The 20,815-nt window shown below is 36.4% G+C and overlaps 1 protein-coding gene across 1 annotated transcript in view; it reads left to right on the top strand.

Annotated features, from left to right (window-relative positions):
• Positions 1-20,815, top strand: part of HMCN1 (hemicentin 1) — a 528,232-nt gene that overhangs the window by 338,357 nt on the left and 169,060 nt on the right. The window contains exons 46-51 of the mRNA XM_022593376.3: positions 1,612-1,779; positions 5,956-6,069; positions 6,624-6,710; positions 14,966-15,157; positions 18,670-18,843; positions 20,120-20,233. Of these exons, the coding sequence (XP_022449084.2) occupies positions 1,612-1,779; positions 5,956-6,069; positions 6,624-6,710; positions 14,966-15,157; positions 18,670-18,843; positions 20,120-20,233 (849 nt within the window). The remainder of the gene's footprint in view (positions 1-1,611; positions 1,780-5,955; positions 6,070-6,623; positions 6,711-14,965; positions 15,158-18,669; positions 18,844-20,119; positions 20,234-20,815) is intronic.

The raw sequence follows: 20,815 nt of genomic DNA, 5'->3' as shown, positions 1-20,815 counted from the left end.
GTTCTTCTCTGACCCAGCCCTTGCACTTGTCCAGGCCTGTTGGGTCAATGTGACTTGTCACTCTATCCTCAGACTATCCTGATTCTACTCTGCTCATTGCCCAAACCCGTCTTCTCAACCCACTTTGTGTGTCTCACATTTTTGCATTCACAAGGCATATTTGACCCCGAGGAGCTGGTCACTCATGTCTTTTCTAGGCTTCTGGAACTGCCCCACCCCTGCCCCTCTTGGTTGGTCTCTAACTCTCAGGCAACTCCTTCCTCTCAACCTCTCTTATTGTTTCCCCCTACTCTTCCAGACTGTAGTGTTAGAATGCCCCAAGGCTCTGAAATGGGCAATACCTGCTTCTCTATCCACACTCTCTCATGGGTGATTGTGCCAATCCCACCCCCTAATGTGAATGAGCAAGGGAAACACCTAGGAATCATCCTTGACTCCTCTTTTTCTCATATCTGGTGTCACTAAGTCCCATCAACTCTACTGCTCCTATTCTAGTTGAAACCACATTTGTCTCCATGAGCTGGATTGGGGTGAAAATAAGGAAAAAACCAGCAAGGAAACAACTAGCCCAAGGAACAAAAATGTGGTTAGTATAGATAACATGAAAGCTGGTGTGTTTCACGAGGTTTTGAGCTTCTAATTTGTTCGATTGTTTTTATTTTTTATTTATTTATTTATTTATTTTTGCGGTACGCGGGCCTCTCACCGCTGTGGCCTCTCCCGTTGCGGAGCACAGGCTCCGGACGCGCAGGCCCAGCGGCCATGGCTCACGGGCCCAGCCGCTCCGCGGCATGCGGGATCCTCCCAGACCAGGGCACGAACCTGTGTCCCCTGCATCGGCAGGCGGACCTCTCAACCACTGTGCCACCAGGGAAGCCCTGTTTTTAATTTTTAATACTAGAATTCTTTGTTAGAAAATTCTGCCTATAAGAAAGTCATGAATCCATATTACCAGAAAAGACGAGTGACTCACAGAAAATCATTCACCACTGTTAGAATAACAATATGAAAGTCATTTGGGGACTTCCCTGGTGGTCCAGTGGTAAAGAATCCACCTTCCAATGCAGCAGATGCAGGCTTGATCCCTGGTCAGGGAACTAAGATCCCACATGCCATGGGGCAACTAAGCCCACGTGCCACAACTCCTGAGCCCGGGCACCTCAACTGGCGAAGCCCACATGCCGCAAACTACAGAGCCCACGTGCTCTGGAGCCCGCGCACCACAACTACAGAGCCCACATAACCTGGAGCCCTTGCACCACAACTAGAGAGAGAAATCCCACGCCACAACTTGAGAGAAGCTCGCATGCTGCAACGAAGAGCCCGAGTGCTGCAACTAAGACCCAACGCAGCCAAAAATAAATAAATAAAATAAACAAAAAAATTTTTTTTAAAGTCATATGTTGCTATTAGTGAGGAAGAAGTGGCATTTTTACTTCCAGGAGTGTTGTCCTCGTCGTCGTCGTCATCATCTTGTGATTGCTTATTTTGCTTACTGTTGACTAGAAAATGGAAGCCTTATTTTTAAGAATAAACTGTTTAGAATTTGGTGTTTGTTACGTACTAACCACCCTCCTTTCCATTTCTTGTTTGTTTTGTTTTGTCTTACAGCCCCTCCAAGCATCATAGGAAACCACAGGACACCTGAAAATATCAGTGTGGTGGAAAAAAACTCAGTGTCCCTAACTTGTGAAGCTTCAGGAATTCCCCTGCCTTCAATTACCTGGCTTAAAGATGGGTGTCCTGTCAACTTTAGCAGTTCTCTGAGAATTCTCTCAGGTATTAGAAATTCTTGTAACCTGGTAACCTGATTAGCTTCCTGTGGCCACAGTTTCTCCTTAATTTCTCATAACTCCATGTCTTCTTTTTTTCTTTATGATCTAGCTGCTTACTATAATCCCCACTGATCATATTAAGAAAAAATTTTAGGACATCAGAAGCTATATGACAATGGGGAAAATCTCTAAATATCTCTATATCCTTTTGACAAAGAAATCTTTGCACTCGCTTATTACTTAAATCATGGGGATGTCAGAGCATTCATGCTGGAATGAGTACCAGCCAATCTGAAAAGTGAAGAATGAAAAGAAATACTTGAAGCCAGAGCCTAGAGTGAATAATGTTATATAACAATTTCTATAACCACGAGTTTAAATTTTTTCACAACTCTAATCTGAGTGAGATTTATATTTCCAAGATGGAATAGTTTTAAGTGAGCTAAGATTTTATCATTATTGTAAAAAAGATATTCCTCTTATTCCTTATCTAATTATGTAGGAAAATCTATTAGCTTATTCTTTATGGATCAGTGTAAGTGTCGAGAGAGGTGTCTTGGGGCATGCCACAAGAATCTGCACTTGGCCCCTTTCAGTAATAATTTGGGTACAGACTAAGAAAATAATCTTGCCAAGTTTATGGGTAATAAAAAGCTTGGATATTTAGAAGAATACCTAATGTGTTGAATGAAGGCATCCAAATTCAAACACACCTCACTCTGGAACGTTTGAATTAAACCTAACAAAATGAAAGTTAAGTAAACTCCTGCACTCACATTCAGAAACCAATGGTGAAAATTAGGGTGAGATATAGCTTCAGAATTCTTCCTATGAAAAGATCTCTGAATTGCTTTGGGTATTGAGTGTGCATTAACAATATAATGTGTTTGTCATGAAAACAGATGCAATGTTTTGCCACATGAATAAAATATATTTTCACCGATAAAACAAGTAAAACACCAGTTGTATTGTGGATTTAACTTACTCATTAGGAAGACGAGAAGAAGGATTTATTGACAGTATTTTCGAAGGAGGATAACCATGATGGCAAATGATTGCAAAGTAAACTATACGTCCAATTCTATTTAACCTGAAAAAATAAACCTTGTGTAACTCATGACAACATAGTGAAAATTACATTTAAATACTTGAAGAGCCATGGCTTAGAAAAGATGATGTTGGTTCCGTCTAGTGCCAAGTAATACCAGTGTATGGAAAATTCTAGGGACAGATTTCGGTCTGAATACAAACAACTTTAAAAAATATTTGTATTGTTGAAAGTCAAGATGAGCTATGTTAGGAGGTAACAAGCTCCTTGCCCCTAAAGTTGTTCAAAGTTTAAATTCTCACTTTTGGAGGCTTTTTCAGAAAACATACTTTCCTAGTATTTGAATTAGGTCTAAATAGCCTAAGGTCCCTCTGTTTCTTCAAGATCTTGGTCTGTAAATGATAGGGGCTTAATGAGGAATGTACATTGCTATAATTATTATATCTATTGCCTATAATACTAGATTTATAACCTCAGGCAAGTTTCTTAACTTTGCTAACTTCAGTTCTTCACTTGTAAAGTGAGGATACTAGTGGCATTTGCCTCTTAGGGGGTTTTGTAATGATGAGTTAATATGTGTAAAGCAGCTAACACAGTGCCTGCTTATATCCTAAGCATCCAATACATGTTTGTTATTATTTGCCATAGACAACCTGGTAAAAGATTTGGGTTTCCCTATCCTAAGAGACTTTCCTATGTCCTATAATGCTTTCATTTTTGAAGGACTGCCTGCCTCTGTTGATCTTAAGGAATGCATACTGATGGCAAAGATTTCATTGCAGTTTGGTTACCAAAAACCTGAACACATTATCTTCTTCTCTTATAGTCACCCTTATATTATTGTGTTTTTTTTTAATTCTCAATTGCTGAAAAAGTAGGAACTCTTTTTAAATGTAATAACTACATCAGGGTTCCTGGAAATGAAAAAGGCAAGATAAAATTAGGTACTCTGGCTTATTATAGATCCACAGGAGTAGTGTTTTGGTTTTATTGTATAGCTTTGTTTTGTTTGACTAGCAGCTGGAGATCCCAGAGCGAACACATTAAATGTACTTCACCTTGTGGCGCTGCCAGAAGAGTCATTCAGTTTTACAGTCTGAACATGTGTGTTGTGCAATCGATGACTGAGAATCAGATGAATGGCGTATGACTCGCTTGTTCCTTGATCGGCTGCACATTTCTGTTTCATTAAGATTAGTCCTCCTGAGACATTAAGTCAGGCTTTTCTGAAAGAAGTACTTTGTTGAAGGGCCTATCATTGTTATGAAGTTATCTGCCAAGAACAGATAGCTGCTATAAAAATTTAATAGGTACGAGAAATGTCTCCATCTAAGTATAATTTACTGTCCAACCCTTTTTTGTCTTTCACTGCAATAAGGGAGAGGACCAGGAAACAAAGAGAAAGGAAAGATCATGAGATTTATGAGGTTGAGGTTTGCAGAGCCAGCAATGACTCATAAACGTTGTATTTTTTTAATATCTCTCAACTGGAATCGTATTATGGTCTCACTAATCTGAAGTAGCAGTGAGTGCTTTTGAATCCTTTCCTAATTAACATAAGTTTTTTGACATGTTTAGGGAATTTCTGTATTCAACTTTGCTTACTTAAATTCAACTGGGGAAAAAGACTGAGTTTAGATAATCAGTCTTGTCTGTCTAAATAAGATATTACTAAGTTCACCTTTCATTGGTTTGAGGATGAGTAGGTTGCTTATAGGAAAAGCTCAATGAGGGCTTGTGTTTATAAAAACATAAAGCAGATGGAAACTCCTGATAAATTCAGATCCAGGTGAATATTTACATGAAAATTTTATGTTTAACCATGTCAGTGTTTTTAGTTCAAATTCAAGGTACTAAGCAAAAATACACCGAGTGGAAAATTATTACAAAACCTAAGAAATGATTTACACTTTTTTTTAAACATCTTTATTAGAGTATAATTGCTTTACAATGGTGTGTTAGTTTCTGCTGTGTAACAAAGTGAATCAGCTATACATATATATATATATATATCCCCATATCCCCTCCCCCTTGTATCTCCCACCCTCCCTATCCCACCCTCTAGGTGGACACAAAGCACACAAAGTGTATATATGTCCATGCCACTCTCTCACTTCGTCCCAGCTTACCCTTCCCCCTCCCCGTGTCCTCAAGGACTCTACTCTCTCAGTGTGTCTCTTTGTTCTCTGCCAGCTTTGTTTCAGTCTCATCTGCTGGCTCCTCTTCCTTGGTCCTTAATAGGCGTTTTCCTCCAAATTACACCCTTCAGCATATCAGTTTCATTCCCAGTCTACCAGAATCTTTCTTCATTACATAGAAGTTCAAAATATAAAGAGGAACAAAATCAGAGTCGTGCTGATGAACAAAGTGACCCTCATAAACTTTGATATAAATAGTTCTAGAATTCCATGAAACCCAATTGAAAACTGGTAGTCAGTCTTCATGGTTCCATTCATCCCTTGTATATTGATGTCATCCCAATCTGGGTAGTTGGTGTGGTCCTCTTTCTAACGTTCCCAGTTCATGTGTTCCACTGCAAACTGGGAATCTTTTCGTAAACATCCTGTCACAGTTGTTTTTCTAAAGCACGAATCAGAGCATGACTTTTTTGTTTATGTACTTCCATAGCCTTTAGTGAACACAGTAAAGTCTAAATTCCTTAGCATAGCATTCGAAGGCCCACAGAATCTGGTCATACTCCAACTAGTCTCATCTCTCACTGTTTTCTCCGCCTGTTCTGTTTTAGGTGCCACACCTCTCATCTACTTTCTACCTCTAGATCCTCATTCATACTCTACCTACAGCGGTGTCTCTTAACTCCTCTCTGTGTTAAAGAATACTTACCTTTCAAGATTATGTTCAAACAGTACCTCTGTGAAACTCCATTTCTTACTTGCTGTCACCTAGGTTTGTATTAACTTTTTTTATCCATTAAATCAGAAATTTCTTCTGAATTATCTATTCTGCTTCATATAGCCTTAAAACATGTGATATTTTTTAAAAGCTTGACATAAATGCATTTTAAAGGCCTTTGAAGTGAATTGATTAAATTTTCCCAAAATTCAGCACTACACGGCTAACTTGTAAAGTTACAGATTTCTTTTTGCGTCATCTGGTGGTTTGCTTCTCCAGGAGGAAGGACTCTGCGGTTGATGCAGACCAGAATGGAAGATGCTGGCCAGTATACTTGTGTTGTAAGGAATGCAGCTGGTGAAGAAAGAAAAACCTTTGGGCTTTCAGTATTAGGTATTTATATAACTTATAATATCTAGACAAAATAAAATTGTCTTAAATACATTCTGGAAGCAGAGTTAAAATTTATCTGCAGCTTGAACTTACATTTATGTATTCTTTGGCCCCTGGACTGTCACTCTTGGCAAGAATTCAATGTTAGAATGGTTTGTACGTAATCAGTTGGATTAAAATGGCTGAAATGCCATGTCTTATCAGTTCACAATTGTTCAACAATGTTCTAAGACTCTGATAACTTGTTTAATGTGAGTGCTTATCAGAGTTATAGAGGGAGAAATGTGTCTAATAGATTTTGTTACTCTTTGACTTGTTGACATATTTATGATTTACATACAATAAAATTCATTATAATTGAATTTATGACATATAACTTTATAGTATATCTTAGAATTGATCAAACAATATAACATTCTAGTAAACAAATAATAATGAGAATTTGGAGGGATTGTTTTAAAGGGTACAGCCTAATAAAAAATATGAAAATAGATGCCTATAAATAACCATTCTGCTGTTAGAACTGTTACTTTTTCTGTCTTTTTTTTTTTTAGTACCACCTCACATTGTGGGTGAAAATACATTTGAAGATGTGAAGGTAAAAGAGAAACAGAGTGTTGCATTGACTTGTGAAGTGACAGGTAAGGGGCTCATTTCTTGCATTTCTGCTCAACTCACTGGTTATTCATTGCCTCCACTTATCTCTTAGTTGAGAAAAATCAAGCATTTGACCTTGAATTCTAGCCCAATATAGATGGTAGAAGTATAGGAGGAAACCTTTCAGATTCTGTGGAGATAAAAAGGAAATTCCTACACTGAAAAAAGGAAGGAAGGAAGGAGAGAGGGAGTAGGGGAGGAAGGAAAGCAAGGAAGAGAGAGAGACAGAAAAAGACACATTAGTCTTTTCTTTCAACTCAATAAATGATTCTTTCTTTTTTTTAATCCTGTTCCTACTTGTGGGTAAGATTTCCTGTCCCACCTCCTCTTATTTTTTCTTTCCTTCCCTATGTTTGTACCTTCCTTTCCTTTTTATTGTTTTCTTAAATTTTATTTCAAAGAAATAGGAATTTTGGTGAAAGTATAGCATCACTGATAGTGGGAATTACCCAAGATCAAAACTGTCACCTTTTGTAAGCATGTTTGCATATTACAAAGGAAATGGAGAAGAGTAAAAATAAAAATGAAAATTCTAAGCCCAATTTCACCGGCTTTACCAGTGAATCATTGTGTTGCATGTAATAAAAATAAACAGATCTCTAAGAGAATGTGTTCAAGACTGTCTTTTTAGTAAAGGCACAGCCTTGCAGTTTTAATGGAATGACTAGAGCAGTCCATACTTTTTATAGAAAGCAAGTGTTTTAAGGAAGATTCAATTAATTTCTTATTTCGTTGTTTACATGCCTTGCATGAGCAATACATTTAAGTAAGCAGGGAAATATTTTCATTTTAAGAAAGACAGATATAAAAAGTGTCACATAAACTATTACTTAACCTGTTTTTTTCTTGCAATGATGTGGTAACAACTATTGCATAGAGAACAGCTGCCTAAATTTTGTAGCATCCCATCTTGAGCCTTCCAGTTTGTTTTTTTTAACGTTGACATTTGGTTTTTTAAGATATTTCTTTTTTATTCTTTCTTTCAGTTTCATTGAGATATAATTGACATATAATATTGCATAAGTTTAAGGTGATTATACAGACACACACACACACAAAATGATCACCACAGTGTTTAGCTAACATCCATCACTGCACATAGCTACACAACTTTTTTTCTTGTAATTAGAACTTTTAAGATCTACTCTCTTAGCAGCTTTCAATTATACAATATGGTATTGTTAACTGTAATCACAATTATCATCTTATAACTGGAACTTTGTGCCTTCCGACCACCATCACTCATTGCCCCACCTCTAACCTCCTATCTCTATAACCACTAATGGGTTCTCAGTTTCTATGAGTTTGGTTTTATTAGATTTCACATATAAGTGAGAACATACAGTAAGTCTTTCTCTGTCTGACTTATTTCCCTTAGTATAATGTCCTCGAGGTTTATCTGTGTTGTCAAAAATGATAGGATTTCCTTCTTTTTTCATGGCTGGATAATATTAAATTATATATATATAGTAAATAATATTAGTATTATATATTGTATAGTAATATTTAGTATTTAATAATAATATTAAATTATATGTATAATTTTATATATGTCACATTTTCTTTATCCAGTTACCTATCTATGGACACATAGGCTGTTTCCATGTCTTGGCTATCGTAAATAACGCTGCAATGAACGTGGGAGTGCAGATGTCTCTTTGAGATAGTGATTTCGTTTTCTTCGGATATATGCCTAGAAGTAGAATTGCTACACGTATGATAGTTCTATTTTTAGTTTTTTGAGCAACCTTGATACTGTTTTCCATAGGGGCTCTACCAATTTACATTCCCTCCAAAGGTGCACAAGGGTTCCCTTTTTTCCACATCCTCATCAAAACTTGTCATTTCCTGTATTTTTGATAATAGCTGTTCTAACAGGTGTAAGGTGATATCTCATTGTGGTTTTGATTTGCATTTCCTGGATGATTAGTGGTGCTGAACAGCTTGTCTTGTACCTGTCAGCCATTTGAATATCTTCTTTGAAAAAATGTCTATTCAGGTCCTTTGCCATTTTTTTAATTGAATCCTGTGTGTGTGTGTGTGTGTGTGTCTGTGTGTCTGTGTGTGTGTGTGTGTTTGCTATTGAGTTATATGCATTCCTTACATATTTTGGATATTAACCCCCTTATCAGATAGTGCTTTGAAAATATTTCTTCCCACTTTGTAGGTTGCCATTTAATTTTGTTGATGTCTTCCTTTGCTGTATAGAGCTTTTTAGTTGATGTAGGCCCATTTGTTTTTGCTTTTGTTGCATATGCTTTTGGTGTCATATCACAGAAATCATTGCCAAGACCAATGTCAAGGAGCTGTGTACCTATGTTTTCTTTTTTAATTTCAGCTGCTTTTTAAAAATTTTTTATTATTTATTTTTTAATGTTTATTTATTTTTAATTTGTTTTTATTTTCTAATTTTATTTTTGGTTGCATTGGGTCTTCATTTCTGTGCGCAGGCTTTCTCTAGTTGTGTCGAGTGGGGGCTTCTCTTGTTGCAGAGCACAGGCTCTAGGTGCTCAGGCTTCAGTAGTTGTGGCATGCAGGCTCAGTAGTTGTGGCTCATGGGCTCTAGAACTCTGGCTCAGTAGTTGTGGCTCACAAGCTTAGCAGCTCCGCAGCATGTAGGATCTTCCCGGACCAGGGATCGAACCCATGTCCCCTGCATTGGCAGGTGGATTCTTAACCACTGCGTCACCAGGGAAGTCCCTGTCCCTCTGTTTTCTTCCAGGAGTTTTATGGTTTCAGGTCTTACATTTGATACATTTCAAGTTAATTTTTATGAGTGGTGTAAGACGCGGGTCTAGTTTCCTTCTTTTGCATGTGAATACCCAGTTTTCCCACTGCCATTTACTGAAGAGACTCTTTTTCCAATGAGTATTCTTGACCCTCTTTACTAATATTAGTTGATCATATATGCATGGCTTTATTTCTCTGCTTATGATTCTGTTCCATTGGTATATGTGTCTATTTTATGGCAGTACCTTACTGTTTTGATTACTGTAGCTTTGTAATGTTGTTTGAAGTCAGGACATATGATGCCCCCGGCTCTTCTTTCTCAGGATTGCCTTGGCTATTCAGTGTCTTTTGTGATTCCAAACAAATTTTAAGATTTGTTTTTCCATTTCTGTAAAAAATGCCATTGGAATCTTCATAGAGATTGCACTGAACCTATAAATAGCTTTGGGTAATATGGACATTTTAACAATATTAATTCTTTCAATCCATGAGCACAAGATATCTTTCTGTTTATTTGTGTCTTCTTTTATTTATTTCATCAATGTTTTATAGTTTTCAATGTAGAGATCTTTCACCTCCTTGGTTAGATTTATTCCTAAGTTTTTGTTTTTGTTTTTGATGCTATCGTAAATGAGATGTTTCTTTAATTTCTTTTTCAGATCATTTGTTGTTAGTGTATAAAAATGTAGTGATTTTTTTAATGTTGATTTTGTATCTGAAACTTTATTGAATTTGTTGATTAAAGCAAACAGTTTTTGGGTGGAGTCTTTAGGACTTTATATAAATAATCATGTCATCCACAAATAGAACTTTACTTCTTCCTTTCCAGTTCTGATGCCTTTTATTTCTTTTTCTTGCCTGATTGGCTAGGACTTCCAATAAAGTGTTGAATAGGAATGATGAGAGTGGGCACCCTCATCTTGTTCTTGATCTTAAAAAACTTTCAGTCTTTCAGTACTCAGTATGATGTTAGCTGCAGATTTGTCATATGGCCTTTATTATGTTGAAGAATGTTCCTTCTATATACAGTTTGTTGAGATTTTTTATCATAAATAGATGTTGAATTTGGTCAGGTGCTTCTCTGCATCTATTGAGATGAGCATATGATTTTTATCTTTCATTCTATTGATATAATGTATTATATTGATTTGTGTATCTTGAACCATCCTTGCATCCCAGAGATGAATACCATTTGATCCTGGTGTATGATCCTTTTAATTTGATGCTGAATTCAGTTTTCTAGTATTTTCTGAGAATTTTGTATTTATATTCATCAGAGATGTTGGCCTGTAGTTTTCTTTTCTTGTGCTGTCCTTACCTAACTTGGGTGTCAGGGTAATGCTGGCCTTGTAAAATGAGTTTGGGAATGTTCCCTCATCAGTTTTTTGAAAGAGTTTGAGAAGACTTGATATTAATTCTTTTTTAAACATTTGGTAAAATTTATCACTGAAACCATCTGGTCCTAGATTTTCCTTGTTGGGAGGTTTTGACTTCTGGTTTAATCTACTTACTAGTAATTGGTCTGTTCAGATTTTCTTTTTCTTCCTGATTTAGTCTTGACAGGTTGTATATTTCTAGGAATTTACCCATTTCTCCTAGGTTGTCCAGTTTGTTGGCTGTAGTTGTTGAGCGTAGTCTCTTATGATTCTTTGTATTTCTGTGGTATCAGTTGTAATGTCTCCTCTTTCATTTATAATCTTATTTATTTGGGTCCTCTCTTTTTTTTTGTTTTCTTAGTCTAATGTTTTGTCAATTTTATCTTTTCAAGGAACCAATTCTTAGTTTTATTAATCTTTTCTATTGTTTCCTTGTACTCTATTTCATTTATTTCTGCTCTAATTTTTATTATTCTCTTCCTTCTGCTAATTTTGGACTTAGTCTGTTTTTTTCCTAGTTCCTTGAGGTGTACTGTTAGATTTTTTTTAGAGATCTTATTTCTTCTGTGATGTATGCATTTATCAGTATAAATGTTCCTCTCAAAACGGCCTATGCTCTATCCCTTAAGTTTTGGTGTGTTGTGTTTCCATTTTCATTTGTCTCAAGAAATTTTTTTTCCCCTTTTGATATCTTCTTTCATACATTGGTTGTTCAACAGTATGTTGTTTAATTTCCATTCATTTGTGTATTTTCCAGCTTTCCTGTTATTGATTTCTCATTTCATATCATTGTGGTCATAAAAGACATTTGGTATGATTTCAATTACTTTAGATTTACTGAGATTTGTTTTGTGGTCTAACATATGAGCTATGCTAGAAAATGTTCTATGTGTGCTTGAAAAGAATGTGTATTCTACTTTTGTTGTACAGAATGCTCTGTATGTGTCTGTTAGGTATATTGGGTCTATGGTAATTTTCAAATCTCTGATTTGTTATTGATTCTCTGACTGGATGATCTATCCATTGTTGAGAGTGGGGTGTTAAAGTCCCCAACTATTTTTTTGTGTGTGTGTGTGGTACGCGGGCCTCTCACTGTTGTGGCCTCTCCCGTTGCAGAGCACAGGCTCCGGGCACGCAGGCTTAGCAGCCATGGCTCATGGGCCCAGCCGCTCCATGGCATGTGGGATCTTCCTGGACCAGGGCACGAACCCGTGTCCCCTGCATCGGCAGGTGGACTCTCAACCACTGCACCATTAGGGAAGCCCCCCCCCCAACTATTATTTTATTGCTGCCTATTTCTCCTTTTATCTCTGTTAGTATTTGCTTTATATATTTAGGTGCTCCAATATTGGGTGCATAAATATTTTCAGTTATTATGTCTTTCTGATGGATTGACCCCTTTTTCATTGTCTCTTGCCTCTTTTGACCAATTTTAGCTTAAAGTCTAGGCTGATATAAGTATAGCTGCCCCAGCTTTCTTTTGGTTACCATGTTCTTGACATATCTTTTTATATCCTTCTACTCTCAGTTCACATGTACCTCTAAAGCTAAAGTGAGTCTCTTGTAGGCAACATACTGTTGGATCTTGATTTTTTTTTTCTTCATTTAGCTATTCCATGTCTTTTGATTGGAGAATTTAATCCATTACATCTAAAGTAATTATTGATAGGTAAGGACTTACTATCTCCATTTTATTGGGGTTTTTTAATTGTTTTGTAGATCCTTTCTTCCTTGCTTCTTATCCTTCTCTTCTTTTGTCATTTGATGACTTTCTTAGCAATATGCTTTGAGTGCTTTATTGTAACTTTTTGTGTAGCTATTAAAGATTCTTTTCCTTTGTGGTTAACAGAGGCTTACATAAAATATATTATATGTAGAACATCCTATTTTAAACTAATAATAACTTAACTTTGATAGCATACATAAACTTTACTTTTACTTCTCTTCCTCTCACATCTTAGGTTATTAATGTTACAATTTACATGTTTTTTATTTTGTGTATCTAATAACAAATTATAGATATAGCTATTTTTTAAATGTTTGTTTTTTAAATTTTAAAAGTGAGTTACGTATCACCATTACAGTATTAGAGAATATGACTTTGACTACATATTTACCATTACCAGTGAGTTTTGCACGTACATTTATGTGATTTTACGATGATAATTAGCATCCTTTTATTTCTACTTGAGAATGCCATTTTGAATTTCTTGTAAGACAGGTCTGGTGTGTTTTTTTGTTTTTGTTTGTTTCCCTCAGCTATTACTTGTCTGGGAAAATCTTTATCTGTCATTTCATATTTTGGCAGCTATAGTATTCTTGGTGGACAGGCTTTTTTTTCAATATTTAGAACGTTTTATGCCATTCTCTCCTAGCCTTCTAAGTTTCTTATGAGAAATCTGCCTATACTCTTATGGGGGGGTTCCCTTGTATGTGATGTGTTGCTTTCTTCTTACTACATTCAAAATTTAGTTATAATGTGTTTCAGTGTAGCCCTTTTTTAGTTCAATCTATTTGGGATCTTTTGTGCCTCATGAGTCTGGATGTCTGTTTGGGGAGTTTTCAGACATATCACTTTAAATATACTTTCTGTTCCTTTCTCATTCTCCTCTCCTGGGATTTCCATAATGTGTATATTGTTTTTGTAATGGTATCTCATAACTCCTGTAGGCTTTCTTCACTTTTCATTCTTTTTTCATTTTGATCCTCTGACTGGATAATTTCAAATGAACTATATTCTAGTTTACTGATTCTTTCTTTTGCTTGGTCAGCTCTGAAGTTGAAGCTCTCTTTTGAATTCTTTAGTTCAGTCATTCTATTCTTTAGCTCTAGTATTCATTTGTTTGATTATGGTTTTTTTACGATTTCTATTTCTTTGTTGAACTTCTCATTTTGTTCATGCATTGTTTTCTTCGTTTTGTTTACTAAACTTGATTAAGAGTATTATTCTGATTTCACAGTTCATAGATCTCCATTTTTTAGGGTCAGTTATTGAGTTATTGGAGCTTATATAGTTTCCTGTGAGGTGTCATGTTTACCTGGTTCCTTGTATTGGTATCTGCACACTTGAGTAAAGGGTCTCTGATTCCAGACTTTACAGGTTTGCTTCAGCAGAGATTGTCCTTCACAGTTCAACTCAACTTGGGATTCTGGATGGGTCAGCTGGTAGCATCCTTGGGCAGGTGGGGTTTTCTTTCAGGGTCTCTATTTGGGTGAGGCCACTGCCTCTGCCTTAGATGTGAGGTCGGGACGGGGGGTGCCATTGGCTGGGAACAGTTGGTTAGGACTGATGGTTTGGTTTCCTGCCCAAGTGCAACTGTAGAATAGGCCTGAGTTACCTGGATTCTCTGGTCATACTTCCTAGTTGGATAGGACTGTGTGCTATACTCAGCAGTTGGGTAGGCCTGTGAATTTGCTTTCCTGCCCAAGCAGGGCCATAGAACAAGCTCCATGGCCAATACAGTTGTGCCTTAATACAATATCATCCTAATCTTCTTTCCTAACAGAACGTGTTTTTATAGTTTTAAATTTTCAAAAAAAAAAATGTTTGAGCAATTTAAAACTTAATATTTAACAAAAGTCCCATGAAAAATATGAAAGATCTTTTTTCTCTAGGCTATAAGTATTAAAGGAATAATTAATATATATTTCTATCTTTCTACCTATCTATGTATCTATGCTAGAATCCTGGCATACATATCTGCTTGTTGAATTGTTTAAAGTTTTTTTTTCCTTTTTATACAGCTTTCCCTCAAAAATAAAAATATTCTTTAAAAATTTAATATGAATGCAAAGGTATTCATGAGTAATAATTTTAGTAAACATGTATACTCCATTATTTTTAAGTGTATTTTACTATGAAAATATTTAATTGTAATAGCCTAAGGTATGGTATAAATTTAGTTAAACACAGAGACTAACATAATTCTTTCACTTATAGATTTTTTAAATCATAGCATGATTATTATTATAAATTCAGTTATGTTTGCAAATTTATTTTAAAATGCATGGCTAGTGCATTGTTTCAGAAGTGGAATATTTTAAAAGGGAAATGAATAAAAATGCATCCTTTTACTTACCAACTGTAGACATGTGATTATTAGCCAACTCTCAGAAATGACTTTTTGTTATAGGGAATCCAGTGCCAGAAATTACATGGCAGAAAGATGGGCAGTTCCTCAAAGAAGATGACACCCATCATCTTATGTCTGGTGGCCGTTTTCTTCAGATTACCAATGCCCAAGTGTCACACACTGGAAGATATACATGTTTGGCTTCTAATACAGCTGGTGACAAGAGCAGAAGTTTCAGTCTTAATGTGTTGGGTAGGTATAAGCATTGCTGCAAATCTTGAAGAATCAGCCATGGCAATAGGCTAAATTCTCTTCTTTTTCTGTTTACTTAATATTTCTACCATAGAATTGCATTATTTCAGAAGGACTAGTGCTTGTGTACATTTGCTGGTTTTCTTTTATTAATTCATACATTCATTCATTGCATTTGGCATACCTACTATATTCCAGGTACTGTGTTTTGTGCGAAGTACAACTATGAACAAGATAGACATTAAATAAGCAGTAGTAAAGGAAAAATAAATACTGGTCAAAAAGAAGCAGGTCAACAGTGAAAGAGGATCACTGTGAGATGTTTTATCATTTCTTTGTGGGACTCTGCCATTATTGGTAATTGCCCATACTGAAATCTCTGTTGGTAACTATGATGAAGGAGAGGAGATGCAGACAAGCACACCAAAACTGTATGCTTGCTCATGAGCGGTAGTGAATTAACACAGTCCCTTGGGAGGTTGAAGGGTTCAAACAAAACAAAACATCATTAAAATGATTTTATTTTAGAAGTGTGCTTTCCTCTGTCTTAAAACACATTTCCCCTCCTTCCCGTTGCCAACTTATGTAGCAATATTGTGAGCAGAACATCTGCTCCTGCTGGGGTGAGCAACTACCGTAGATTTTCTTTTTCTTAACATAATATGCTGCTCATCTGTCTTTATGTGTGTTTATCTGTGTCATTTGCTAACTCACTAATCCCTAAAAAATCTTAAAGGAAGAAAGTTGACAGGTATTGCTGTGCAGTAAATTACCTGGACATTGCAAATTTAGATATTTTGCCATTTAATTAATAGTTATTTTTCCCAGATAAATCCCCTCCCCTTGAAATTAATATATAATGTGTAAATTCTATTTTGTCAGTGATAAGCTGTGAAGATTCCTAGATTAAAATGTAGACTGCAACTACAAGTGTAGGTTTTAAATCTCACATGGTTTCCTTCTGATTTAATACAGATTAGCTTGTACATTTGACTATCAAGCCCTTTGAGAGCAATAAAAACTACACCATGAAAAAATAAGGAGTAGGAATGATGAAATAACTACACATTCAGTTTCTGCAGCATTAAAGTTATACTTATGTCTTGGAAATGATATTAAAATAGATTCCTAATTTCTGCTCACGTTAGAAGTTTAAAATGCACCACCTAAATGTATTGTATTTGATTACTAATATCAAAACACATTTCCTTCTACTTAAATAAACTGACCTATAATTGAGGATGCGAATTTTTGCAATTTTTTATTTGTTTGTATGTTTTGATCGTTATTGGCTAGACTGGGGGAATATGTAGTCCCATACATAGAAACTCCCATACAGGACACAGTCCTCAGGCAGCTTACAGTCTAATTGAGTAGAAGAGATATATAGGCCAGAAATGTTAAGTCAGAATACTGGATAATGTATTAATAAGTGTCAAATAAATAGTATATATAAGTAATAATTACATAAAACTATAAACTCCCTAGGACAGAACCCTTTTTATCTTCAAAAGGGTATAGCCCCAGCACCTAACATAGCAGTGAATAACAGATGCGTGGATAAGTAAGAATGAGAGTTCATGAGCCAGCTGTCTCCTAACACACCTGTCTTCCCTGCATGCCCATCAGCGAATGAAAGGCAAATGCCCTGCCCTGGGTTTCTTCTCCTCTCCTATAGCCCATTGCTTCTCATAGAGCTCTATGTTCCTCATGCCTCCTTCCTCCTACCACTGACTCACCTCCCAGTACTGGCTCATGTCCACATCCTATCCCTGTCCTCTGGAAACCTGATTTAAAACTCTTTCTGGCTCCTTTCAGTAACTGAAATCTGACTTCCCAAGAGACTTTAGCTCCCTGGGGACTCTCTCCAGTGGATATCACTTATTCTTTACCCCAGGCATCTCAAGTCATGCTCTCTGACTATATTCCTTCCTCTGCCTCCTACCCGCTTCCTAGTTACTTATTTCTTATCATTTTCCCTCATTCATTGAAGATGAGGGATCTGAATTCAAGTCTTCTTTTCACCAGCTTCATATAAAGTTGAGGCTGTTCAGGTGTGTGCACTGGCAATTTCCAGTCTACCAGCCATAATTCAGTGTCTTTACTGAAGGTGTTATCCTTTTTGTTCACAGTTACTGCTTCTGCTTATGCCCTTGATCCTATATCTTTCCCCCTTCTTTGGTCTGCCAGTCATGCCCACCATCTGCCTTACCTTCAGCTTTGCCTTCTACTGTCTCCATCACTTCATATAGTCACTACTCCCTGTCTATACTTCTTGTCCCACTAAATATGGGCTTCTGCCCACACCATTCTTGACACTGCTGTGGTGAAGACTACCCTGTTGTTAGATCCAACAAACATTGTTCAGTCCTTATCTTAATGTTTGGATATTATGTATCACTTTCTCCTGGACACTGCTTTTCCCCAGTTATCCTTGCACCCCTTTGGTTGCTCCCTTTCTCCCTCCTTTATGGACTCTTTCTTAATCTGTCTCTTAAACGTTAAGTCCCCTCACATTTTGTCCTTACTTCAGTGTTCATTTTACTCTAGATATTCTCATCAAGTAACAAAAACTTAATTGCCAGAGGTTTAATGATCATCTCTTATCAACTGGAGACTTTTTAAAATCCATACCTGCAACCCTGATCCTTCTCCCAAGGTTCAGATTTCTATATACAGTTGCTTGTTGGACATTTCTACCTGGAATTCTCACAAGCACTTAAAATTCAAGATATTCAGACTGAACAAATCATCTTCCCCTCCTAAGTGAGCAAGTCTTTCCATATTTTCTATTTATTTTGCTTTGTTGAAGTTTACCTAGGTTCGTTCCCAAGCAATAAAATTGGAAGTTATATTTGACGTTGGTTTCTTTACCCCTTAAATTCTATCATCAAATCCTGCCAGTTGATTTCCTAAATTTTTCTTTAGTTGCTCCCCCCTCTTTATGCCTTTATTCACTGCTCTAGTTCAGGCCCTCACTATCTTTTATGGAACAAATATACTTGTCTGTCTTTCCCCTGCTTCCAGCATTGACCCCCTTGAATCCATCCTCTATATATTTTCTGCTTGCCCCTCATTGATTACACTACTCTGCTCCCAATATGCTCCCTCCTCCTAGTAGTCTCCCTTCTTTCACCTTCTGACCACCACCAGTCCTTTGAGGCTCAGTTTGAAATCTGCTCCATTAGGAGATCTTCCCTGATGAGAGTCCACACACCACCCCACACCTCAGATTGGACTGGATGTCATGCCCCCATATATCCTGCACCAAAATTCCCAGTATTGCCCATACCACATCGTGTTATGATTCCTTTTTATGTGTCATCTCCTCCATTACTCTGTGAGCTTTTTGAGGTTCTCACTGCTTTTGTGTAGAATGAGGACACTAATCAATTGTTTCTATAATTGTTAGGGAATGGAATTACACAAATAAGTACTATGGAAACTTAGAAATGTACAAATAAAGGAATTTCTGAATATATTTCTTTGATCAAGTTTTAAATCTTTTTCAGTATCTCCTACAATTGCTGGTGTTGATAGCGATGGCATCCCTGAAGATGTCACTGTTATCCTTAACAGCCCCACATCTTTGGTCTGTGAAGCTTATTCATATCCCCCAGCCACCATCACCTGGTTTAAGAATGGAACTCCTTTAGAATCCAACCGAAATATCCGTATTCTTCCAGGTAATTAGCTCACTTCAGATGCCCAAGTTGCATTTGTGCCATTTACTTTTTCAGAAGAACAGAATCATTGACTGTTTTTATAAAAATACTTAATGTTGTTGCTGGTATTGTACTATTGCTATCTTATTTTTTAGTATTTTGTATGTGTGTTGTAATCTAAGTTATCTAAAATTACTTTTTGAAAGACCAATAAAGTAAATAAAAGGCAAGTAAATAAATACTACAGTGTAATTAATTGCTCAAATATAATGTAGAATGCCAAAAAGAGTAGAAATTCACTTTTTGTTGAATTGACCCTTGAAGGTTAGTATTTAGATTGACAGAGTTTATTTATTCCTCTTTAATACCTGACAATATGTATGAAAACAGAAAGAATTTAAAAGTATGACCACTGGCTGTAAGAAATGTATAGAGATAATACATGTGAAAGTTAATTAACAACAGGAATCCATGAATAATGGGTTCCTAATAGTCATAGGTTATGATAAATGGGATAGTGACAAGTTTTATAAGAATTCAAAAGAAGGAATGGCCACCGTGGGCTGAAGCAGTCAGGAAATGCTTTGTCATAGACAGAACTTGAACCAAACCTTAAAGAAAGTTATAGAATTTTGTTAGTTGGAAAGGAGAGATTTCAGATCCTTCAGGGTGTCTAGTGTGGGAAAGTACAAAGGAGAATGGCATATCTATGTGCAAGTAATAATAAACAGACTCCTCACCTCCTTCTTGAGTGGAGACATTGTGTGTACAGGTGGGTATGGCAGGGAAGGGGGCAGGTAGGAGATAAGATCAGGAAGGAATATTGGAGTCATGTTTTAAATACCTGGATTTCAGAGTTTTGACTTTATACTTTAGTCAACTGAGAACCACTGAAGAGTTTTAGGAAGAAAGATACCATAATAAAAATGGTGTTTTAGCAAGATCAGTCTCTACTGATAGGCCAGGTAGATGAGAGGAAGAAGATGACAAAGGCAGAAGACCTATTTGTGAAGAGAGTAAAATAAGAACCTTAATTACAGTGTGTGCAGAGAGGTAGGGGAGGGTCAGAGTGAGCACGAGAGTCATTACCACGGAGGACCATCGTGGACTTAGTGAATGTCTCCATCCAGCAAGTACTGCCCATCTGTACTGTAGTTTGCCTATGTCAAATGTCTCTTACAGAATTGTCATAGAGAAGAAGAAATGTGTTAATAGTAAGAACTAAAACCTGATGGTTTGTGCAAACCCTGCTGCCACTGTGACTTCAGAGATTCTTTGGTGTTCCATTGCTTTTCAGGAGGTAGGACTCTGCAGATCCTAAATGCACAGGACGACAGTGCTGGGAGATACTCTTGTGTAGCCACTAATGAGGCCGGAGAGATGATAAAGTACTATGAAGTGAAGGTCTACAGTAAGTCCCGAAAGAACGCTATGTTCCTAGTTTTCTCCAGGCTTTCTAACTTTTTTAATTCTTCTAATCTAATTTCTAACTAATGTAATTTTTCATTATGGGTTCATAATTATTTATATTCATAATTAAAGTTTATCGTTTATCCAGCTTGCTTCATTAAGATGGAAGTTGAATTAAGCAATGTGCCCATGACTTCAGTTGCTTAAAGATGTGAAAGGCCACTGAATCTGCTCTCTTCAACTTTTTGGAGAACTTGTCAGTGGCACTTCCTTAAGTTTCTCTATTTTTTTCTCGTGAATTACCCTCTTCTGAATTCTGCTGCATATAAGTACTTGCATGCACAAAACTCTTCCTTAAATATATATGCTCTATTCAACAGCCTACGATGAGTTTGTCATTGACTTTGGGCTAATCCACTGTACATTGACCTATTCAAAAAAAATTATGCTACCACTGATAGGCAATAAATTTCAGAATTTTGTTTTTAAAAAAGAAGAGTGCCTTTTTTATTGTCTTTTGTTCTTTGAATCATTCCCCTTAGTGACTAATAAAATGCATTCTGTGGGTCATACTCAGACTGTG

The sequence above is a fragment of the Delphinapterus leucas genome, chromosome 1 (assembly GCF_059928025.1).
Source record: "Delphinapterus leucas isolate spDelLeu-1000000601 "Yukka" chromosome 1, BTC_Dleu_Yukka2, whole genome shotgun sequence".
NCBI classification, from domain to species: domain Eukaryota; kingdom Metazoa; phylum Chordata; class Mammalia; order Artiodactyla; family Monodontidae; genus Delphinapterus; species Delphinapterus leucas.
The sequence above is the reverse complement of the archived record's forward strand: the minus strand, read 5'-3'. Positions and strand labels throughout refer to the sequence as shown.